Below are 21117 nucleotides of genomic sequence, written 5' to 3' on the forward strand. Positions count from 1 at the left end.
TCAAAGGTGGCTTTGTGGCTGATGTTCAGCATAAATGGAAACACCTTAATATTATTGTAGCTCTTTTGTTAAAACTGCAAAAGTATTTATTTAAGCTAGCAGGGATGCCCGGCATAACCCAGTTGTAAAATACGTTTAAATATGATATTTTAAGTTATACAGATTTTGTATATATTATTTTAGAGTCAATTTTCTATCGATTCTTACATATTATAAAATTGGGATTGTAAAAATAAAAAAATATATCCATTGATATCATCATCATCAGCTTGAACCGAAACTGAAATCAAAACTTATGAAGAAAAAAAAATATGTTCATCTATAATATAACTCTCACCTGTCTGTTTAAATGTATATATATATGTATGTTTGTGTGTCTGCCTAAAACTTTTGACAGAAGCGACGGATTTTCAAGAGATCGGTATCGTTTTGAAGCTCAACCCTTTTGGCTAAAAATATTAGTTCCTTCACCCTCAACTGGGCACGTTTCTACTGGAAGGGGGTCGCTTTTTTCGCTGATATTTTCGAAAGTCATCCCCTCTTTTCAATTGACTAGCCTTAATTTAAGCCTTCGCCACATTTTTTTATTTTTATTTTTTTGCTCAACACACATCTTCAAACACCCCAGGCAACTATATATATATATATATATATATATATATATATATATATATATATATATATCTTGAGTTTCTTCAGCTGTAATTGAAACCGAAACCAAAACTTTAGAAGAAAAAAAATGTTTATATATATATATAAAACTTGAGTTCCATCAGCCATAACCGAAACCAAAACTTATGAAGAATTCTTGGTAAAATTATCTATTATGAGAAATGTAAGGTCATAACAATTAACTCAATTAACTGAAAGTCACTTAAAAGAAAAAAGAAGTAAGCATGACATGCAAAATAACACACGTGCTATTGTATTAATATACATCTTCTCATCTTGAGTGTTATTTTCAAAACGTTTTGGCTGATATAACCTCCGGCCTTCTTCAAGTATATCTTATCAGGTCGAGGTCCTAAATAATTTGCAATTCTATTTTGAGTCTTGCTCGCACTGAAGATTGAACCTTCAACCTCAAAAAGAGTGTAACTTTTATAACTGAATTTTACCAAGTACTCTATCCACTATGCAACGGGTCCTTCCGCAAGGACCCATGGCATAGTGGATAAATGACTATGTAAAATTCAACCGTAAGTTACACTTCTGGAGGTTAAAGGTTTAATGATATCAGACATTATATGCTTTTATCAGTTTGTACATTAAAATCTCACGTTTATGGTTTTATTAATTAGATATGATAAATTAAAACACGACAACTGCTAATACTGATTATCTATTAGTGTGCTATTTAAGCACGTCATTCTAGCAACCTGGTGTTCTTATGTCAAGAATAACAAGAAGTAGTCGATTTTAATTTAGACTGACTGGCATTTGGTTTTTGTTCTATTAAAAATCTTTGTAAAAAATAAACATTTTTTTTTTTTTTAGACTGATTTAGTAGAATTTAATAAGTTGTTGATATATTTACTTTTTATCATTTTTTATTTAGTTTGTAGAAATTCAAAATTGTGGGGAGGGGGTGGTCTGTAGTCATCTTGTCACTGTACCTAATATTTGCCTAACATTTTACTAGAAAGAATCCTCAATCACCATAATACCACATTCACTCCAGGGAGTCAACTTAAGATTCTCAATTTTTTTTTAAATAAACATATACGTAAATTGTTTTTAAATGATAGTTCGCCCACTGTTTTCTGGCTTGTTTAGAACTGATAGCAAGCAAGCCCAAATCTAATTGGGGTAAAGCCTTGGTTTGTTTTTGTTTATACTTTCTTTCACCATTCCGTTTTTTTCTGCATTGATACCAGCCTTCATAAATACCCACATGCTTGTTTACCAGCAATGTTCTAAGCGAACTACTTTGTTTTAATGAAATGTTCTTTTATAAAGCAATGTGCAAATTAGTTGATCTTTGCGTGTCAGTTACATAGACATGACTGAATATATTAGAAAGTGAAATATTATTTATAATTTATGTGACTAAAAAATGTATTTTAGCAATTAATTCCTATTTCAGTTATGTAAGGTTAAGTAAAGATAAATTTGTTCATAGAGTCCTTATATATATATATATATATTAAATTCATTTATACAAACATTAATGGCTACATATGTGCATACATGTTTCTGTAATCACCCGCGTTGGGGGATTACGTCTTAATATACCTGCTCTGTTCACTCATTGAGCACTCTTTGGTAGACACATGTTGTTTCATTGGATGTACTTCTAGGAAACTAAACTCTACTGGCTATATATATATATATATATGGCACAATCAAATTGACACACCGGTTCTCGCCTGATCACTGAAGGTAAGCAATATTGAGCCTGGCCAGTACCAGATGGGTGACCATTTGGGAAGGCTAGGCGCTGTATGTACCACACCGAGTTGTAGGTATCTGGGGGTGTATTAATTCACTAGGAGAGATGTACCCCCAGTCTTCGTTAAGACATGCATCTAGGAGAAGGAAACTGATGTAAAAACCTGCGGTCTACTGCATACTCTGTCCTGTGGCAGTCATCTGCACCGACGAAGGTTAGCAGTAATACCAAAAAGTGTAGCTGCTTCTACACAAAGCCTTCACCACTACAAACAAATTGTCTATGTGGATTTCCAAGCAACTTAGTTGTTGTGACGGATCAACGGGAGAGTTCATCATATATATATTATCTTGTGTACTTAATGTCTTATGCCGTTACCACTGTTTTGTCGTACTTTTTGTCCATTTAGCGGTACTATCATATCAATGATTGTAGCATTTGTTGAGCTATGTTTTACTTGTATATAAAAACCGTTAACTAAGCATAATCTTATTGTTTAGTCATAAAAGCCAACAGACGAATGTTTTGGCCTAAAGCCAACCAATAGTTTCTGTTCCGAACTTTAACTCTTTTTTTTTTTCCTTTTTCTTTTTATAAGTTTATATTTTTTCTTTCACAAAAATATATTTATAAATCGATTTGCACCACTCATCCTAATATGCTATGACAAAAATCTTATTCCCCAAAATGTTAATTATATGAGTCAATAAAGAACTTTTAACAATTTGGTTATTTTGTTTTTCTATTCAATAATAATAATAATAATAATAATATTAATAATATATTAATGATACGGCAGGGCTCTACGGACAAACTTATCTTTAGTTGACCTTTGGCAACTAAATATTTTCATTTACTAGCCAAATAGAAAAGTTACTAGCCAAACCCACATGATTTTTAGAATATGACATCTTAGTTCTGTGACGAGTATGTACATCATAAAGATGTTTTATGTGTGTGTTTTTTTAATAAGTGTAATTCTAAATATTCAATAAATTGTATATTGATACTTGAAGGTATAAACATTCTAATTCAGATATTTTTTAACAGCTTCTGTTATTATTATTTCTATTAAAATTTTATTGCTTAAATAATTTAACTTTGTTTTATGTAAAAAAAAAAAAGTTGAAAAGATATTTTCATTCAGTAGTGAGCTTTCGAAAATTGTCAGTGAAAGGAATACAATCGCCAAAAGATGAGCGTTTCGTTATTTCTAGCCGTCACTTTGAAAAATCACTTGCAAATGCGACTGTTTCACTCGCAAGGTAGAGCCCTGTACGGTCTGTAGCAATCCTCCAAATTTACTGGTGGCAATTTGTCTCGAATGGAGTTGTCTCTGCATGGTGTTGAGTATCCTCCTTTCAGCAAGCTCTTCTTGTGACGTGTCTTCACTGGATCGGTCTCATATGCTTCAATGTCAATAAAACAAATTCATCATAGAAACTATTCATTTGCTAGAAGGGCTAGAAGAAACGGTGTTATGGCCAACTTATAATGTGACTCAAAAATGTTGAAGCAGGGTGAAGAACTCATTATCTATGTATCTGGTGTTTCCAGATAGAATCGAAAATAGCCATCACTCGTAACGACATTTGCAATTGATGTGCATTCGGAACTTGGTGAATTTATTGGAAATAGCCGGCTCAGCTAATCCAGGGTAAAATCGATCATTCTTCAAGTATTAAAAAAAAATATTGATAAATGTCAAATTTTATAATTATTTAAGCATCGCGAATGAATATTTTTTGATTTGAGATTATTTCCTTTGCATTTATTGTTAAAACACTTGAATCACGAATTACCCAATTCAATGCTATTTATAGAAAAGTCAAAACAAATTTTTCATCAAAACTTAATTTGTATTGATTTATTGAAAAAAATGTTTTGCTACCATTTCGATCTTAAATGAATGTCGTTCTTTGTATGCTCCTCCTCCTACCTCATGATATATAACTTTGACTGATCCTTTATTCCTTTGAGCTTATGTCTTGGAGTGGGATGGGGGAGGAAGAATTACATCATGTAAAGGTAAGTTGTTTTGAATAATAACTGATTAAAATGTTAAGGTTCATTCAAAGTAAAAATTGTCCCCCAAATTATTAAAATCAGAGTTCTTACACATGAAAAAGGGTGATGGGAGGGTGGAACAATATTGTGTGTGTGTGTGTGTGTGTGTGTGTGTGTGTGAAGTTGGGCTATTTTTACACTAACAGTGAGGTCAAAACACCAAATTCATATTCACAATAGAAAAAAAAATAGTTTTCTAATATAAGGATGTCGTAAGATTAACTAATTTGCATATTTGCAAAAAACATCTCATTAATTAGCTATTCATTTTGGTGCTTATGCAGTATAATGGGATTTCAAATGTATCCATTTTTGGTAAAAATATGATTGTCATGTTGAAAATAGTAAAAATTCAAAAAAATTATGAAAAATGATTATAAGTAAAAATTAGATTTTTCGAATTATAAAGTTTTATGCAATTTGTTAATATTGAAAAGTTCTTAAAATTCAAGTGAAGTAAGAAACTTGCAGGCTTTTTACATCTTTTTTTGTAAAGCAGAACTTCTACTTGATCATTTTTCATAATTTTTACTAATTTTGTTACAACACGTTAGTACATAATAGTGTTTTTACATAAAATGCAATTTTTGGAAATCTATTATACTGCACAAGCACCTTTATTTTTCTTGTCTTTTAATTCAACGATTGTTTTTTAACATATAGTTGTATTTACGAGTATTTTTTATATCGCAGATAAAGACTTAGCATTTTGGAGTGAAAGGTTTTTTTTGGTTAATTTACTTTCAAGTTTGTGAGCCTGGGTTTCCTCAATTATCCCTGGCAATGCCATGACATGCGTCCTGCAAGCATATATGTATAAGTTATAGATCAAGAAAATAAAAATTTGAAAAAAAAAAAAAAAACATAAACTTTACATAGTTTTGTAAATAGACCTCCATAACTATATATAATATATACTTGTGCTGGTCAAAAAAATAGAACATCATGTTTTTTGGCGCTAAATTCTTATTGTGGACGATCTGTGAGATGTAATTGGTGCTTAAATATCCCTATCATGCTAAACTAACTGAAATAGTTGTTTTACGACATAATTTTTTTTTTTCATATCAATTGTAATGTCAGTTTTTGAATATTTCGTGTTTCAAAATAATAGAACAATGCAGGTAAGTAAACAAAATAGTTTTTTTATTAACATAAATGCAAATAAAATTAATCAATATTTAGTAGCAGCACTTTTTGCCTTGATAACGGCATCAATTCGCCAGGGCATGGAATCAACAAGCTTCTCGTAATCATGTGTAGACACTGAATCTTCTTGTGTTCTGGATTGAAATCTTCATGGTTGCAAGGGTAGTAGGTTCTTCTTTTCGGAGATTCCTCTTCATCTGGTCCCACAAGGCTTCAATAACGTTCAAATCTGGCGAGTTTGCCGGCTATTCAAGAACAGAGATTGATCGTTCTCGCAGCCAGGAAGACGTGGTCTTAGCAGAGTGTGCCAGTGCCAAGTCAGGTTGAAAAATGATGTCTGTAGCCTCCCTGTCAAACTGGTTATCCAACACTGGCAGTAAATTAGCTTCCAGTATATATTGGTACACTTTTGCATTTACAGTTCCTTTGATGAAGCATAATTTACCAACACCTTTAGCACTTATACAGCCCCAAACCATGCAAGACTGCGGGAACTTCAGACTTCTTAATGCATTCTTGGTTATACCGTTCCGTGGTTCTTCGCCAAACACGTGGCCCTTGGTCGCCAAAGGAGATACAAAATCGAGACTCATCTGAAAAGATCACACGCCGCCATTCATCTACAGTCCAGGTTTGGTGAGCAGTTGCCCATCACAGCCTCTTCAACATCTGCTTCTTGTTAAGGAGCGGTTTGGTGGCAGCTATACCATTTCTCTCCCAGTTGCCGGAGCCTTCGGTAGGTAGTGCTTCTCGAAACGTCAGCACCAGAAGCCTGTTTCCACGCTTCAGTGATGTGACTTGTTGATTGGAATCGACTTTTCTTTGCCACCTTGTCCAGTGCCCGCTCTTGTCTTTCGGTGGTGCCTTTCTTTCGTCCGCATTTCTTGCGATTGCTGTTGGAAACACCCTCAACACCTTTCCAGAGCACTTTGGTCACCACCGATCTTGAACATTCTACCTTGATTGCGATTTCCATGTGCATCTTTCCTTCTGCCCGCAAATCAAAGATACGCTGCTTCTCAGGCAACGATATGTCTTTAGAGCGACCTATAATGATAAAGTATTATTAAATCGCTTTCAAAATCTTTTTAAACATGTAAAGCTCGCGTAGAGCGAGAGCTTCTTTTTTTCTGACTTGGCAAAAAGCAAATGGCGGCTTCCAATGTTTCAACTTGTAACCAGACTCAGGGGAAGTCACCCTCATTGGTATCTTTCCAAGAGAAGTCCATGCTACTATCATGATGTTTAAGGGGGGTAACTGGTTGGGCCTCTACAAAACAATATTTGCATTTTTTTTTTTAGTTTAAGATTACTCAACGACAAAATGTTCTATTAAATTGAAACGTAGACTTTTCTAATGTGACAATAAAGTACTCATTGTCTGCCGTATGCACCTCCTCAAATTATTAAAAATAGTTGCAATTGTTATTTACATATAAGATATCTCGCCTGTACAATTTACAAGTCGAAAATTATCCCAAACGGAATGATTTTATAGTTTTATACATATGTTCTATTTTTTTGACCAGCACGAGTATATATTTTTTGTGTGTGAAACTACATTATTATCCAGAGTGATTAGATAAGTACATTTAATTTTTATTAGAATTTGAACTAACATTATTATAGAGTCTACGTTTGAACATGGAAAAAGAAAATAGAATGTCTTACTTTGTTTGATATTATCTATAACTTATCGAAATGTTAAGAACATGGAGGATGAGTGCACAGATTTCCTCATTCGTTTCTAACGAATGATGGATGTGTTTTAAGAGGGATAAAAGCGATACATTTACTGAAAAATATTTTAGTTAATATCATTGTACTTGCACCTTTTTCACACCCAATCAATGTGGGGTAATGGGTATATTCTTCAAACTGTAATTAACAAGATTCACCCCGGGTGCGTTGAGTTGCCTCCAAATGAATTCATCGCATCCATTCATGCTGATCAACAGATGAGTTTTCGGCATGCTTCAACCATTCCTGGTTCCAATAACGGACACTGAAACTGCAAAGTTCAACCACCAGCTCCATCTTTCTTCACTATTTCAATTTATTTCTTCAGTTGTTCATTCCCTTGCTTTCTCCAGCTAGCGCAGTGGTTCCCAACCTTTTTACATGGTGGCACACTGTTGAGTTTTTTTTTTTTTTTTACATTTTTGTAGCGCACTTATCACAATAGATAAATATTTTCTACTAAGACAGCTTTTTTTTTTTTAATAATTATAAAACAATCATATCAGGAGAATTTTTATTCGCATAAATCAACATTCTGTATTCAATATCTGTTATCGTTTTGATATCAAAATTGAATCTATATTTAATTCTGATTCCATTTCTCAATGATAAAAAAAAACTCCTGATGTTCAATCACTAATATAAACCATAAAAAAGCTTGCCAATTAGCATGCGTGAAATGTTTAGATTCCAGAAATCTGATCTTCAATTGAGCAGTGTCATCATGATTAAGAAATTAAAAATCTCTAAATTAAACAAAACAAAATTAAATGGCTGCTAGCTATGATTTCTTTGTGGCACGCTGGTTGGGAACTATTGAGCTAGTGGGTGCAATTGGAACTTCCAGCATGTAGATGAATGCCCCCATCAGAGCATCGAAGAACCTGAAAAAAAAAAAATTTTTTTAAAACTAATATTCTAAAAAGTATTAAAAAATATGAATCAAAAAAGATATGATGCAAAAAGACATTCCTCATTTTCAATCGGGGACAACATTGCATGCTGGTTAGGTAATAAAATGGCTATTTCAAGATAAACTGCTGTTGAGAGAATCTGATCCATCAAATTCCTTGTATATGATGTTGTCTCCTCTGCATCTCTATTTCTTTCTGTTATGTTCCAGGTTTGACTGTCCACAAGATGCCTCCACCTCCACCGCCACCACCTCCTCCCCCAGGTCCTCCTCCTTCAAGGTCAGGAACGGGGGCCAAATCATCAGGTGTTAACAAAAGTGCCCTCTTGGGAGAAATCCAAAAAGGTACAAAATTGAAAAAAACTGTGACAAATGACCGAAGCGCCCCCCTCATAGGTAAGTAGACCACTACATCTTTTTCTAACCATAACAATATCTTTGCTCTGTTTACGTTTGGTTATAGTATCTTTTTTTATTTATTTATTAATAAAAAAATCACACTTCTACAATTACGGATGATCTGAATAATCTTCGGTTTTACTCAATACTATTCCAATTGAATAATATTAAACTGACAGCGACAATGCAGGTATAGGAATAGAATATAGAATATGCATAGAATATAGAATATGCATTTAAATAAACAATGCAAAGATTAATTATTATTAGCCTACATCAACTGCATTTTAAAAGGAAGTAAGCTTCATTTATTTAAGTCATGAGAGTTATTTCCCCCGTTTTATTTTCATAGATGAAGATGAATGTGTTTTATACTTCCATAAATCTAACATGTCCACTTTCAGGAAAATTGTAACAGGAGTAAGTTAAGATATTTCATCTATCTTAAATAGTATGTGACTAAACTCTCTACCTGTCAATGTTTCCACCGATCTATATATATATATATATATATATATATATATATATAATATTGTCACTACCATTTTTGTATTATTAGACTGGGCTAGTGTTTCAGAAGAGCTGGAGAAGCAAACCTGAGTATATTGTTAAGACATTCCATAATTAAAGTCTTATTTTGATAGATAATTGTATGTTGAGAACAAGTATGAAAGGCGTAATCTTATTTTATTTTTTCTCTTCTTTCCCAATTTGGGGCTTTATTATGATCTTTGGCACCTAACAAATCTTGTTAATGTAAACAATAAAAAAAAGTAATATTTTAGTATTTTTTATAACAAACTATAATTTCTATGAAATAAAAAATTCAAAAACCTCCCAAAAAAACTTGTGTCCACAAAACAGATGTTTTACAAAGTCTATATCTACAAAACAAACTAACCTACAAAACACTTGCATACAAAAAATATACGCATATAAAATGACCTAATAAATGTTGACATCATAAAATCCAATAAACTATCTATCTTATAGATTATAAACATTGAACGCCTTAGCTTGTTAATTTTTCATTTGTATTACTATATTATGTAAAATAATTTTTTAATCTTCTTTTGTGATCTAATCTCTTCATATGAAAAAGCAGATAATCCCTTTCACAGCATCCCTTCACTTAAAATTGTCTGCATTCAGGTATTTTTTGAACTTATACAGTGTATTTATTAATGACAATGAAAATTCTATAGCAAACTTAAGCATGGCAGGCTAATGAATGGAGACTTATATTCAGTTATGTTTCACATTTTATTTATACTAATCCTTTAATTTATGAAGATCAGTCTAACTATCTTCTATATATATAAATCCCAAACGTCTGTGTGTATGTATGTTTGTATGTAACGCTAAAACTTTTGACAGACACAACCAAACTTGACAAATTTGGTATCATATTGAAGCCGCATCACCCGGATGACAAATATCGAAATTTCACGTCAAATAACCCCTAGAAGTGGGTCAACTGATCAGTTTTCTTCAAGGGGGGCCCCCCAAATCCCAAAAGTCTGTGTGTATGTATGTTTCTATGTAACGCTAAAACTTTTGACAGACACAACCAAACTTGACAAATTTGGTAAAGCCCCATCACCCGGATGACAAATATCGAAATTTCACGTCAAACGGACCACTAGAAGTGGGTCAACTGATCAGTTTTCTTCAAGGGGGGCCTCCCAAAAACCTGTCATTATCTATGAACAATACCAGTCCTAGGGTAGATAAAACAAATAATACATAGAGATGAAAGATTCCTCTCCCCTAAGAATAAAACATATGTTCAATATCTGCTTTTGTTTTTTCATTGTTTATATGGTCCCGAGCAACGCCGGGTAGCCCTGCTAGTTTACAAATAAATGACAAAAAGTCAATATTCCAAATTTCAAGATGTTGTCCATCTTACCGTTTATTTCTTTCAGCATGTTAAAATGTTCAATTCTTGACAGCACCTGTTTCGTAGCACAGACTAATTCATGTAATTATTATCTCTATTTTTTAATTTATTCTATCCTTACTTATCAGAGGAATAGAAACTCATCAACTTTAAAAGAAAATAAAAGGAATACAGACATGATTACAAAATCAGAAGAATAGTTGCAATTGTTTTGTTTTAGTTACATTACCTTATGATAGTGGTGTAACTTAATATTTATATGAATGTTTCTGCGTTATGAAACAGGTGCTGTCAAGAATTGAACATTTTAACAAGCTGAAAGAAATAAATGAACACCTTAAAATTTGGATTATAGACTTTTTGTTATTTATTCATACACACACACAGCCTCTGTTCATTGGTCTGTCACATTTAAGTTTGATATAACAGTAATTGTCATTTCCTACTGAGAATAAGTTTCAAAACATGTGTCTATAGGTTTAAAAAATATATATGAATAAATGAGAAAGATAACTAATATATATATATATATATATATATATATTAAAGCGAAGCATGGCAAGTAAACAAAGCTTCTTATAGATATAACAATATCAAACGTGGGTGTGTGAAAATAATGTTAAAAATAGTATTTTCCACCTACAATTAGATTAAAGTAGAAAAACAGAAAATTTCATTAACAGTTAAAGACTAGAATGCAGTTAAGCATATTGGATTTGAACATTTTTTTTTTTTTTTTTTTTTCAATGCTTTATCTCCCCTTCCTCCCCAGGAGCCAAGAGAGAGGTGTTCTTTTCCCATTTAAAAAATGAATTCGCAACAGTTGCAAATATTTTTTTTTTTTTTAATCCTGAGAAGTTTTCAATGACTGAACGGATTTTTATCTTGTAAGAAACCTGCAGATCCACTGAATCTTTTCTCACTGATTTATTGACCTGCAGGGACGGCCACTTTGATGATGGATTGGAATAATCCCGCCTTATATTTAACACAATTAAACTTGAATTATGCTTCATATTTTTATCATAATTTTTATAGAATTCAAACAAAGAAACCTTAGTCATGATTTAATTTTTCAACCTACAGAAATAACAATTAGAAACAAAAGGTATGTTTATATTTTTGAGCGATTAAATGAACACACTTTTAATGCTGCCATTTTTATATGCATTTATTCACACGTCTAAGATTTCTATGAAAAATCAATAATTAGATTTCTATAATTTCTGAGTATTTGTTTTTTTTTTTTTCCTCCCTTATAATTCTAATATTTTTGCTTTAAGTCATTTTAATACCATTTTGCTTTAAGTCATTTTAATACCATTTTGTATTGAAACAGCATTTTCTAAAAATGTAATTCTATAGAAAAATCTTTGTATGAAAAAAAAAAAAAAAGCTTTATTGTTGTCTCAATTCCAGTCTAAATATTGATTACTTTGGTAAATAGGTTCGATGAAATTTTCTTTTTTTCCAATTTTTTTAAAATTGAAGCAAGATGTTTGTAAAAAAAAAAAAAAGCCCCATTTAACAATCAACAATTAATCAAGTTTACAAAATATTTCTTTTCCATCAATTTATGATCACCAATATTTTTCATCCATTTTTTGTGTTTTGTTTTGTGTGTTTTTTAATGAATACCAATTGACTTTATTTTTTAATGTGTGCTATTTTTTTTTTAATTTACTATTTACTAATATTGCTAAATAATATAAAAACACATTTTATTTCTTTTTTCATTTATTCCAAGAGTTGTTATGACTTATTCTGCTTAAATCTCTTGCCGATGCATGTATTAAATCATAAAGTTAGAAATTATTTTCGCTATTCATAAACATGATGCTTCAATAGAAATAAACTTTGTCAAGTAGACATTTTGAATGAGTTTTATTTATAACACAATGCCGCTTTTTTTAGTCTTACATTCCAAACTATCAAATTTAAGTTATTTGTATCAAAATATTGGGTAGTTGTCCAGAATTCCCCCTATGCCTGTGAAGAAATGAAAAGATCATATTCTAAAGTTACATAAATTGATCAAGTAGTTTTGTTTTTATGAAGAAAATCATTTTAAAATGATTTTAATTAATTAATGGGAAATTGTAGGTATTACAAGGCTGATTTCAGAAGTTTGAATTATTCTGGAGTTATCTGCCCTTGTTTCTTCAAGATGGCAACACAAGACGGTCCCTTTTGTGCTTACTCATAAAATTTGATTTTCTTAGTTAAAAAACAAATTACTTGATCAATTTACATGATTTTTGGAGTATGATATTTTCATTCCATCACTGGTATGTACATCATACAGATATTTTTTTTTTTAGTTTTCTTTTTTAAATAGGGGGAACGCTGGGCAATAATAAAATATTGAAACCCAACTAGTTACGTGGAAAGTTGAACAAGGTCATTCAGTTTAAATGGCATTTTTGTAAGTTTGAAACGAGTGATAAAATTGTAATTCAAGGATAATTAATTATCAATCTAGTTAAAGACATATTTTATGGACAATATTGATCATATTTTATCAACATATTTATTTTTAAGTTATTCATTATTTACATGTGAGTGTACTTGTACTCAGTACTGGTTCTTGCAGAGCTACTAGATTACAGGCCCCTTAAATAATATGATGCCACTACCCATACGATTACATCTGATTACACGCATCTTAGTGTATACTAATATACCTATGTTATTCAATTGAAATTCATTATTGAGATAAATATTATTAATTTTATTTATTGCGGACTATATAGCTAGTACATTATGTAAACACATACTTTGTTATAACTTGTTACAACACACTTTAATTTAGAATGTTTTATTGGCTTTAATAAACTGTTAGTAAGCGTTTGCAGTTGTTGTTTTTTTTTGTTTGTTTTTTTGAGTGTGTCTTTCTGTGTGTCCCCCCTCCTCTCTCTTCAATACTAACTTCTCAGTCCCACCATCATGTTTGCTTTATTGAAAATTTGAAAATTCTACCAAGTGCAGTCTTTGACATTTGAAAATCACAAATGAAACTGAATTACCTTTATTTTTCTACTTTTGAATTAAAATTTTCAAATTATAATTAAAAAAAAAAAAAAAATTATTCAAATGTTATGCAAAATTTTTTTAGGGATGCATCTTTACAATCAGCTTTCCATTAAAAAAGATCCATAAACTCTTAGGATCTTGATGCATTCTAATAAAAACAAGCTTAGTTTTTGCTCAGAATTCACCTTAGATATAAAAAAAAACAAAAAAACTAAAGACATATCTATGATGAAACGAAAATATATACCATTAATTACATGAATTGATCAACTAGTTTTATTTTTATTAAGAAAATTCATTTTTAAGCGATTAATGTGAATTCATAAACATCACAACATAAGTCTTTCAAGTTTGAATTGAGTTATTCCTCTCCCTTTTCTTTTTCATTTTAGGTTGTTCTCAGCTGAAAGACAGCTGCTCTTAGCTTACTCATAAGATTTAATTTTCTTATTTAAAAGTAAAATTACCAGATAAATTTACATAATTTTTGGAATATGATATTTTCGTTTCTCAGGAGTGTGCATCATACAGATTTTTCTTTATTTTTGTTTTTTTTTAATATAAGGTGAATTTTGGACAAGAACCATAAGATTTTATTTTATTTAAAATTTTACTTATTAGAAGATAACATTATAAGTGTACTGATGGTTAAACTATGGCAACATAAGATGCTCACTATTTTAACATTTTTTGCGCTTCACAAACCTTATTTTCAACACTTAAATTAAGGGTTAAATATAGTGAGTGTTTTGTGCTGCTATATGGCGCTGGTAATGTTATGTAAAAAAAGTAATAGTTTTAAATCATAATAAAATAAAAAATTAATTTTTTTTATAAAAATGCATTGCAATTTTAAGAGTTTATTCCATTTGGAATACTCATGCTGAAAACTAAACTATTTGGTTGACCATAGTCGAAGATGACTTGAAGGCTACTACACCAAAGTGTAGGGGAGGCGCCACTCCAGTTCCAGAATTACTTTACTTACCCATGATCCTACACCTTGGAGGGGTGTCAGCCTTTCGTCCCCATTTTCTGAGTGACTTCTTCAGAATGATAAAATGATTGAGAAAATCCTGAATAAGTCCCCCCGAAAGTGGGAGCGAGGCATTGATGTTTCTCTAGTGCTATTATGGGTATATCTTTTCTCTCCTCACCTCTGAGTGTTTAGCAAGAGAGCATAAATTACCATTTTTTGATTCTTTGGTTTGACTCAACAGAGGATTAAGCTTTGCTCTTCAAGCTCATTAGCGAACTCTCTAATCATAATGCCAAATGGGCTGGAAGATTATTTTAACAAAAAAATATTATACTTAAAAAAAATGTCTGATTTTCAGGGGAAGCGATGGAGCTTATTGTAAAGAATTCCCTAATGATGTTAAAGCAACATTTTTTCAATGCTGGAACACATATAGATTGTTTTAGGAAAATTTTATACAAAATTTGAACAGATCTTTTGCACTTCTGAGATTTTGGTTAAAAAATAAATAAATAAAATCTCTACCACGAAAAAGAGAATATGTACACGTTTTATTTTTTATTTAAAAAATTTGTTTTTCCTCTCTGGTGGTGACGAAAGCCCTAACTTTTGTTTTAAATGTGACGTCATTGTTTTCATCGCTAGGCAACAACAAGAATTCCTCCTCGGCCAAAAAATACAATACGATTGGTGTACATAGTCACCGTCAACAACCACAGACAGCAGGCCCTGCCTTATGGAGAAGAGGAAGCAAAGATGGTAGTCTTAATCTAGCACATTATTGCTTCATTTTGCATGTTATATAATGTTCTTTCTGATAATAATTAGTTCTTACTATTAACAAATGCCTTGCCGCCTTCTTTTAGTTAATCTTTCTCTACACCCCACCCCCCTACTTGCAGCATGCCTTTTAGTACTAATCGTCATAGTCTAACTTGGATCCAGTTCCTATCTAGTCATCTAGTTTCTTAAAACCTTTTACAATGTTGCCTTTTTTTCTACTAATCCTCACTAACTCTACAGCTTCTCTTTGTTGTCTTTTTCTGCATCATCATCGTCGTCGTCATCATTCTGGATTCAACCTTTTGGGTTATTCCAGCCCAATTCATCCAGCCCTGACACACCCCCTCTTGGATTTTTTTCATATTTACACCATACAAACTTTGGGTTAAAACTAAGAGAAATCTGCAATTTCAGCCCAGTTGGATTTCAAGAACATATTTTTTTTCACAGTTGGTTTCGGCCTGGAAATCAAAAATTGCTATCTCATGACGTAGAATTTTCGACCCCCGGCGTTTTACAAAATTTGCATTTTTGTTGCAAAAAATAAAGCTCTGGAGCTAAATATTCACACATATAAGGTTTTGAGGGCAAGGAATCCAAAAATCATGGTTAGAAAGATGGCAAATGAGAGGAAGTACCTTATTTTTACCATTTTAGGTGGTGCCGCAGCACTTTTTTAGAGCTTGTTTGGGGCGATATTTTATTGAGAAAAAAACATAACTGTGGTGCTTTGCCAGACTTCTCCTTTGGATTTTTAAAGTGACAATGGGTTGGAAATTACAAAAATCAAATAAAACCTTTCGGCATATTTGACATTTCCAGACACTAAAGCCTCAAAATTGGCATTTTTATAAAAATTTAAGGATTTTTTGGTGAATTTGGCAACAATCTAATCTTAAGTTATGATCAATATCTAGAGCTGAAAAAAGACTTGGATCGGCTCATTATAGCCCATTTTCATAATATAATGTCAAATTACATCATATAAAAGGATATGGACCCCTACTTCACAGTCAAAATGGACAAAAAAATAGTCGAAAATAAAAGACTGATGCATAATCTAGTTTATCATAAGAAAAACTGTCAAACAAATATAAAACAGACATTTGTTATAACTCCAACTATCGACTTAATCTGTCAAAATAGTTCTGAGTCTTATTTTTCTCCTCCTTGGTGATGAAATATGTTCTACCATTCACTGAAATACTTGGGGTCTGCACTCTCATAACGACCTTGCTTAGTGGAATATAGCCTCTATCCCTATTAGTTGGCCAGTGGAATTGATGTGATGGTCCATGTGGATGCAGGAATTTGCAAGTAAGATCTTTCTCTTCCCTGTTGACACTCTCAATCAATGCTAACCACCAATACCCATCAAAAATGCAAGTAATGTAGTCATTGCATTTGAGCAACTCCAGAGTTTCATCTAGCGGCGTAGGCATGTCCAGGAAAGAATGGTCGATAAAGATCGTTGTGTCAGCACTCAGTTGCTTGCCCTGAATAGTAAACTGAGAAGTTGGTTTGAAATAGTGACAGCTCCTTGTACCAGGCACAGTATCTCCCAGTTTATATCTCATTTGAAGTTTCTCTCGAACTGAAACCATGTCTTCTTTGTCGATCTTTAGAAACATGATACCAGTGATCGATGATCTGCAAAAGTCTGCAACAGCATGAAAAGTGAGTATTTGGTCTTTTATTGGCCTTTGCAAGCTGGCACGGAGAACTTTGCGTTTGACAGCCCCACCAATTCCATCACAGGGTGATTTGCCATGGCTAGTTGCAAAAAATGCCCAAGTTGCATCAATTCCAAAATCTGATGAGTGATGGCAAAGGTTAATAAATGCTTTGAAGTTTTTATATTGGGCAGCACAGCCATCGCTGAAGTACTCTACACTCTTGATCCAGGGAAATTTCTCTTTGATGTACAACATCACCATTCTTTGCAGTTCATGCACAAAACAGGTGTCATGCTCAAGGTCATCTGAAATGATGCATAATGAGATCTGTTGAAGTTTACCATTGTTATCTTTGTAATAAATTACCACTGGATGTATGGTACACTGGTCTTTGTTCCAGTGATATCCCTGGATCTCATCTTGCACCACGTAGTGATAATTTTCCGCAAAGTCCAAGAGAAGTATACATTCGGTCTCAGTTATTTCTTCTCTTCTCTTTTTTAGATACTGCGCTTGGCTCTTTGCTGTGAAGGAATGGGTCGTTAGATTATCAACATTGTATACCAATATCTCTATGAAGTAATCTACATCAGCCATCTGTGTCCGTAGCATTGTCCTATCCATACTCTCCCACTGACTATATGACATCTCACTGTCAATTTCCAATTCAGTAAATTTATCTCTGATATACTTCTCTAGAGCAGGGAAACCTGGGCATTTAGGACAACGGTGGACCATACATTCAAGACTATTGGTGTCGCAAACTACCAAGGCCATCAAATCTTTGTAAGTGATATTAAAATTGGGATTTTCAGTTGGTACATTAGCAGCACTCTCATCTCTGGATTCTTCAGCTTTCCTTCTGAGCTGAGTCTTGACAGTTGAAACAAAGCAGTCAACAAGCAATTTGGTATTTTGATGGTGGGTGCAAACACAAACTGAATGAGAACCTGATGTCAAGACGGTGATGCACCATTTTGGACGGAGCTCACAGAACTTTGAAAGACCTATTTTGTGTTCAGGATAGCTTTCTTTGTAAGCTACATAAAGCTCCTTAAGATTGCATAATAGGAGCCGTTTCTGGACATGAACTTTATTACCAATGCTCACAAAATCTTTCCCTCCAGGCATTAACCGTGAAAATTCATTGTCCTCATAGAAAGCCAAGACAGAATTGATAACCTCTTTTGAGAGACCTCTCCCCTTCTTTTTCTGTGGCAATGAAAGAATACCTCGATCCTTTTTCAGTTGCCGTGCTTCACGTACTATATATTCAGAGACATTGAAATATTCAGACACCTCTTTTCGAGACCAACTTTCCGGAGCTAAAGTCATCAACTGGATCCTCTCACTGGTTTTCATTTCTTTATTCTCAAGTTTGTCCTTCATTGCATCCAACAAACAATCATAATCTTTTGCCTTTGCCACTAAATCCGTTTGACTCGTTTGGCTGCTAATAGGGCTTCCTAATTCAGGGCTAGAGATGTTAAGGACTTTGGCAGCTGCCTCTACTTGCATTTCATAGTTTCTTTCTAATTTCTCTCTGACAATATTGATTTTTGTGTGCTTCTGCATTCTACCGGTTTTTATAGGGGATATATCAAACATCATTAGACTGTCATTCAGTTTCTCTCTCTTTTGTTCAATTTGCGACTCATTTTCAAGGTCTTGGTTGTCACTTCCTTCTGTTTCACTTGTATCTTCTAACTTCTTGGCAGCTACTTCACAGTGACGGCAAAGCTTCCAGCCAGGAACAACATGGTAGCCCTTCTGCTTTAGCATCTCAGCCATGTCTAACTTGATAGCACGATCACCCTTTACCTTTCTTTTGTGCTTCAAAAAGATGTTGCAGCACTTTGTATATTTTTTCTCAAAGTAATGCCCCAAATGAAATTCGTGATACCTGCAAATGTTAGCAACGGTTTCATCAGTGAGTGTGACACCAGCTCTTAATTTGAGCACAGTTCTTACATCATGCTCTAATGCAGTTATTGGTGTTGAAGATGGCTTCAGATTGCGGTGACATGCACTCTTCATTAGTAATCCAAAAGAACATTGAGGAGCACTTGTCATCAATGATGTATCTCCTCCCTCTCGTTTCCTTGGTTCAGAAGACATTCTTAATTTATTGCTCTGGAAGAAAGATGTGAAATAATAATTCACAATGAGCAGAATATGCAATACTCAACTGAATCAGAACTTTTTGAGATATTGGAATCAGAAAAATTTTAACCTAATTTCTGATTCCAAAAACAATTCTTTTAATATCATTTTAAACTTAATTTTCCACTGCTGGTACTGATAAATATTTATTGTTTTTAAACTATTAGTAAAAATAAACTTTAGATCATAATAACATCAAAATAAGGTGTAAATTTAATTTACTTGCATAAAATAAACAAAACAGAAATTGAAACTTCATGAAAATTCGTTCTTAACCTTTAGAAAATGCAGTTTATTTACAAGTTTATAAAAAAAATGGTTTTCAAGAAAAATAATATCAACTTTATTGTCAATTAAATCAAACGTAGAATATAAAACGTGCCTTTTTTATAATTTATTTATTTTATGCTTTTGTCCTCTATGACAAGGCAAAAGATGTGAAAAAGAACATCTTACCAAGTTTGTTTAATCTTGGCCATGTTAATGTTACTGATAAAACTTCATAAAATCAGTAAAACCACGTCCCTTTCCTCCTAACCTTAAGTCCTGATGGTAATACGAATAATGAAATTTAATAAAATTAACAAAAGATAAAAAGTATATGCGATGTGGATGTAACAGGGTTTTTAATAGTTAATTTAGTGAATATAATTCTGGCATTTTTATTGTGTTCGCTTATCTTTCGCGGAAAGACAAAACAAACGGCAAAGTTGACAAAATGCGTCCTAGCCGCTAAAAACTGATGGGGTGCAGTTATGACAGCCGGCTTATCATAATTTCTTTTATAAGCCTCCGAGTAGTTTTTGATTGTGTTCGAAAGATTAAAGTCTAAAATAATCTTCAAAAGAAAAAAAAATGTATTTTCACACATGAAAAAAAAGTTATGAAGAAAGATATGAAAAATCAAAAATATAGCTAAATTTCAAAGTTTTAGAATTTTCGTAAACATTTTCATTATAACTTTTTTTTTTGTAAAAATACATGTGTTTTGGAGAATAACTTTAGGCTTTAATCACCATCAAAATCAAAAACTAATGGGAAACTTATAAAAAATTATAATAACCTGACCTTCATAACCAAAACAATAATTATTTTAGCATGCAGATTGAGAGATGAGTTTTGCATTTAAATTTAACATAAAATTGATTTCCCATACCATGACCATTCTTACTTTTAAAGCAATTAACAATTTTTTTTCCAGATATTATTACAAATTAATATGCTCACGGTCACTTATATTTCTATAGTAGCAGATGAATGGATGCAATGTAGCTTGATTTTTATTCCAGTGGAATCTTTAAGCCACATCTTGCAAAATAAATGAATAATTCTCAAAAATGCCCAGAATTTATTTCCGATAACAAATTTATTGGTGCTCATGCAGAATGCGGACCATGATATTTTTTGATAAGATCAAGTTTAATTTACAACATTTTTGTTTATTTAATTGTTAGGTGGAAGAAGAAAAGTTATAAAATGTCATCTCCTCCTCATTTAAAAAAAAAAAATGAATTTCTAAATAACATTATTTCAGCACGGCTTATATTCTGCATACATACCAAATTTATTTTATTAACTATCCGAAAATACTTAAATAACTAAGAAATACAGGGCTTATTTTAAATTAAATTTACATGTGAATAAATTCTAAAAGAATTGATATATTTCTTTGTCAAGTTTTTTCAGTGTGTTCATGTGTAATCTTTTAAAATAAAATGTTAGAATACCACTCTTGTTTATGAGAGAGAATTTTACTGAAAACTTATTTTAAAATAAATTATTATTAATAATAATAATAATAATAATAATAATAATATAAATAGTAGTTTTATATAGTAAAAAATATCTACTTAAATTCTACATTTAGATTAAAATATAACTTACATTTTTATGGTGACTGACGAAATTTCAATCTTCTAG

General features: G+C 32.1%; 1 protein-coding gene across 6 annotated transcripts in view; it reads left to right on the forward strand.

Moving 5' to 3' along the window:
- Positions 1–21117, forward strand: part of LOC145291476 (uncharacterized) — a 287324-nt gene that overhangs the window by 132783 nt on the left and 133424 nt on the right. For 3 of the 6 annotated variants that reach the window (XM_080137352.1, XM_080137354.1, XM_080137353.1), the window contains exons 2-3: positions 8472–8657; positions 15221–15334. In XM_080137352.1, coding sequence (XP_079993478.1) covers positions 8489–8657; positions 15221–15334 — 283 coding nt within the window. In that variant the 5' untranslated portion in view covers positions 8472–8488. The remainder of the gene's footprint in view (positions 1–8471; positions 8658–15220; positions 15335–21117) is intronic. The other 3 variants (XM_080137357.1, XM_080137356.1, XM_080137358.1) reach the window with 1 other exon arrangement.

Source organism: Euprymna scolopes, chromosome 12 (assembly GCF_053919585.1).
Source record: "Euprymna scolopes isolate OS-2025 chromosome 12, ASM5391958v1, whole genome shotgun sequence".
NCBI lineage: Eukaryota > Metazoa > Mollusca > Cephalopoda > Sepiida > Sepiolidae > Euprymna > Euprymna scolopes.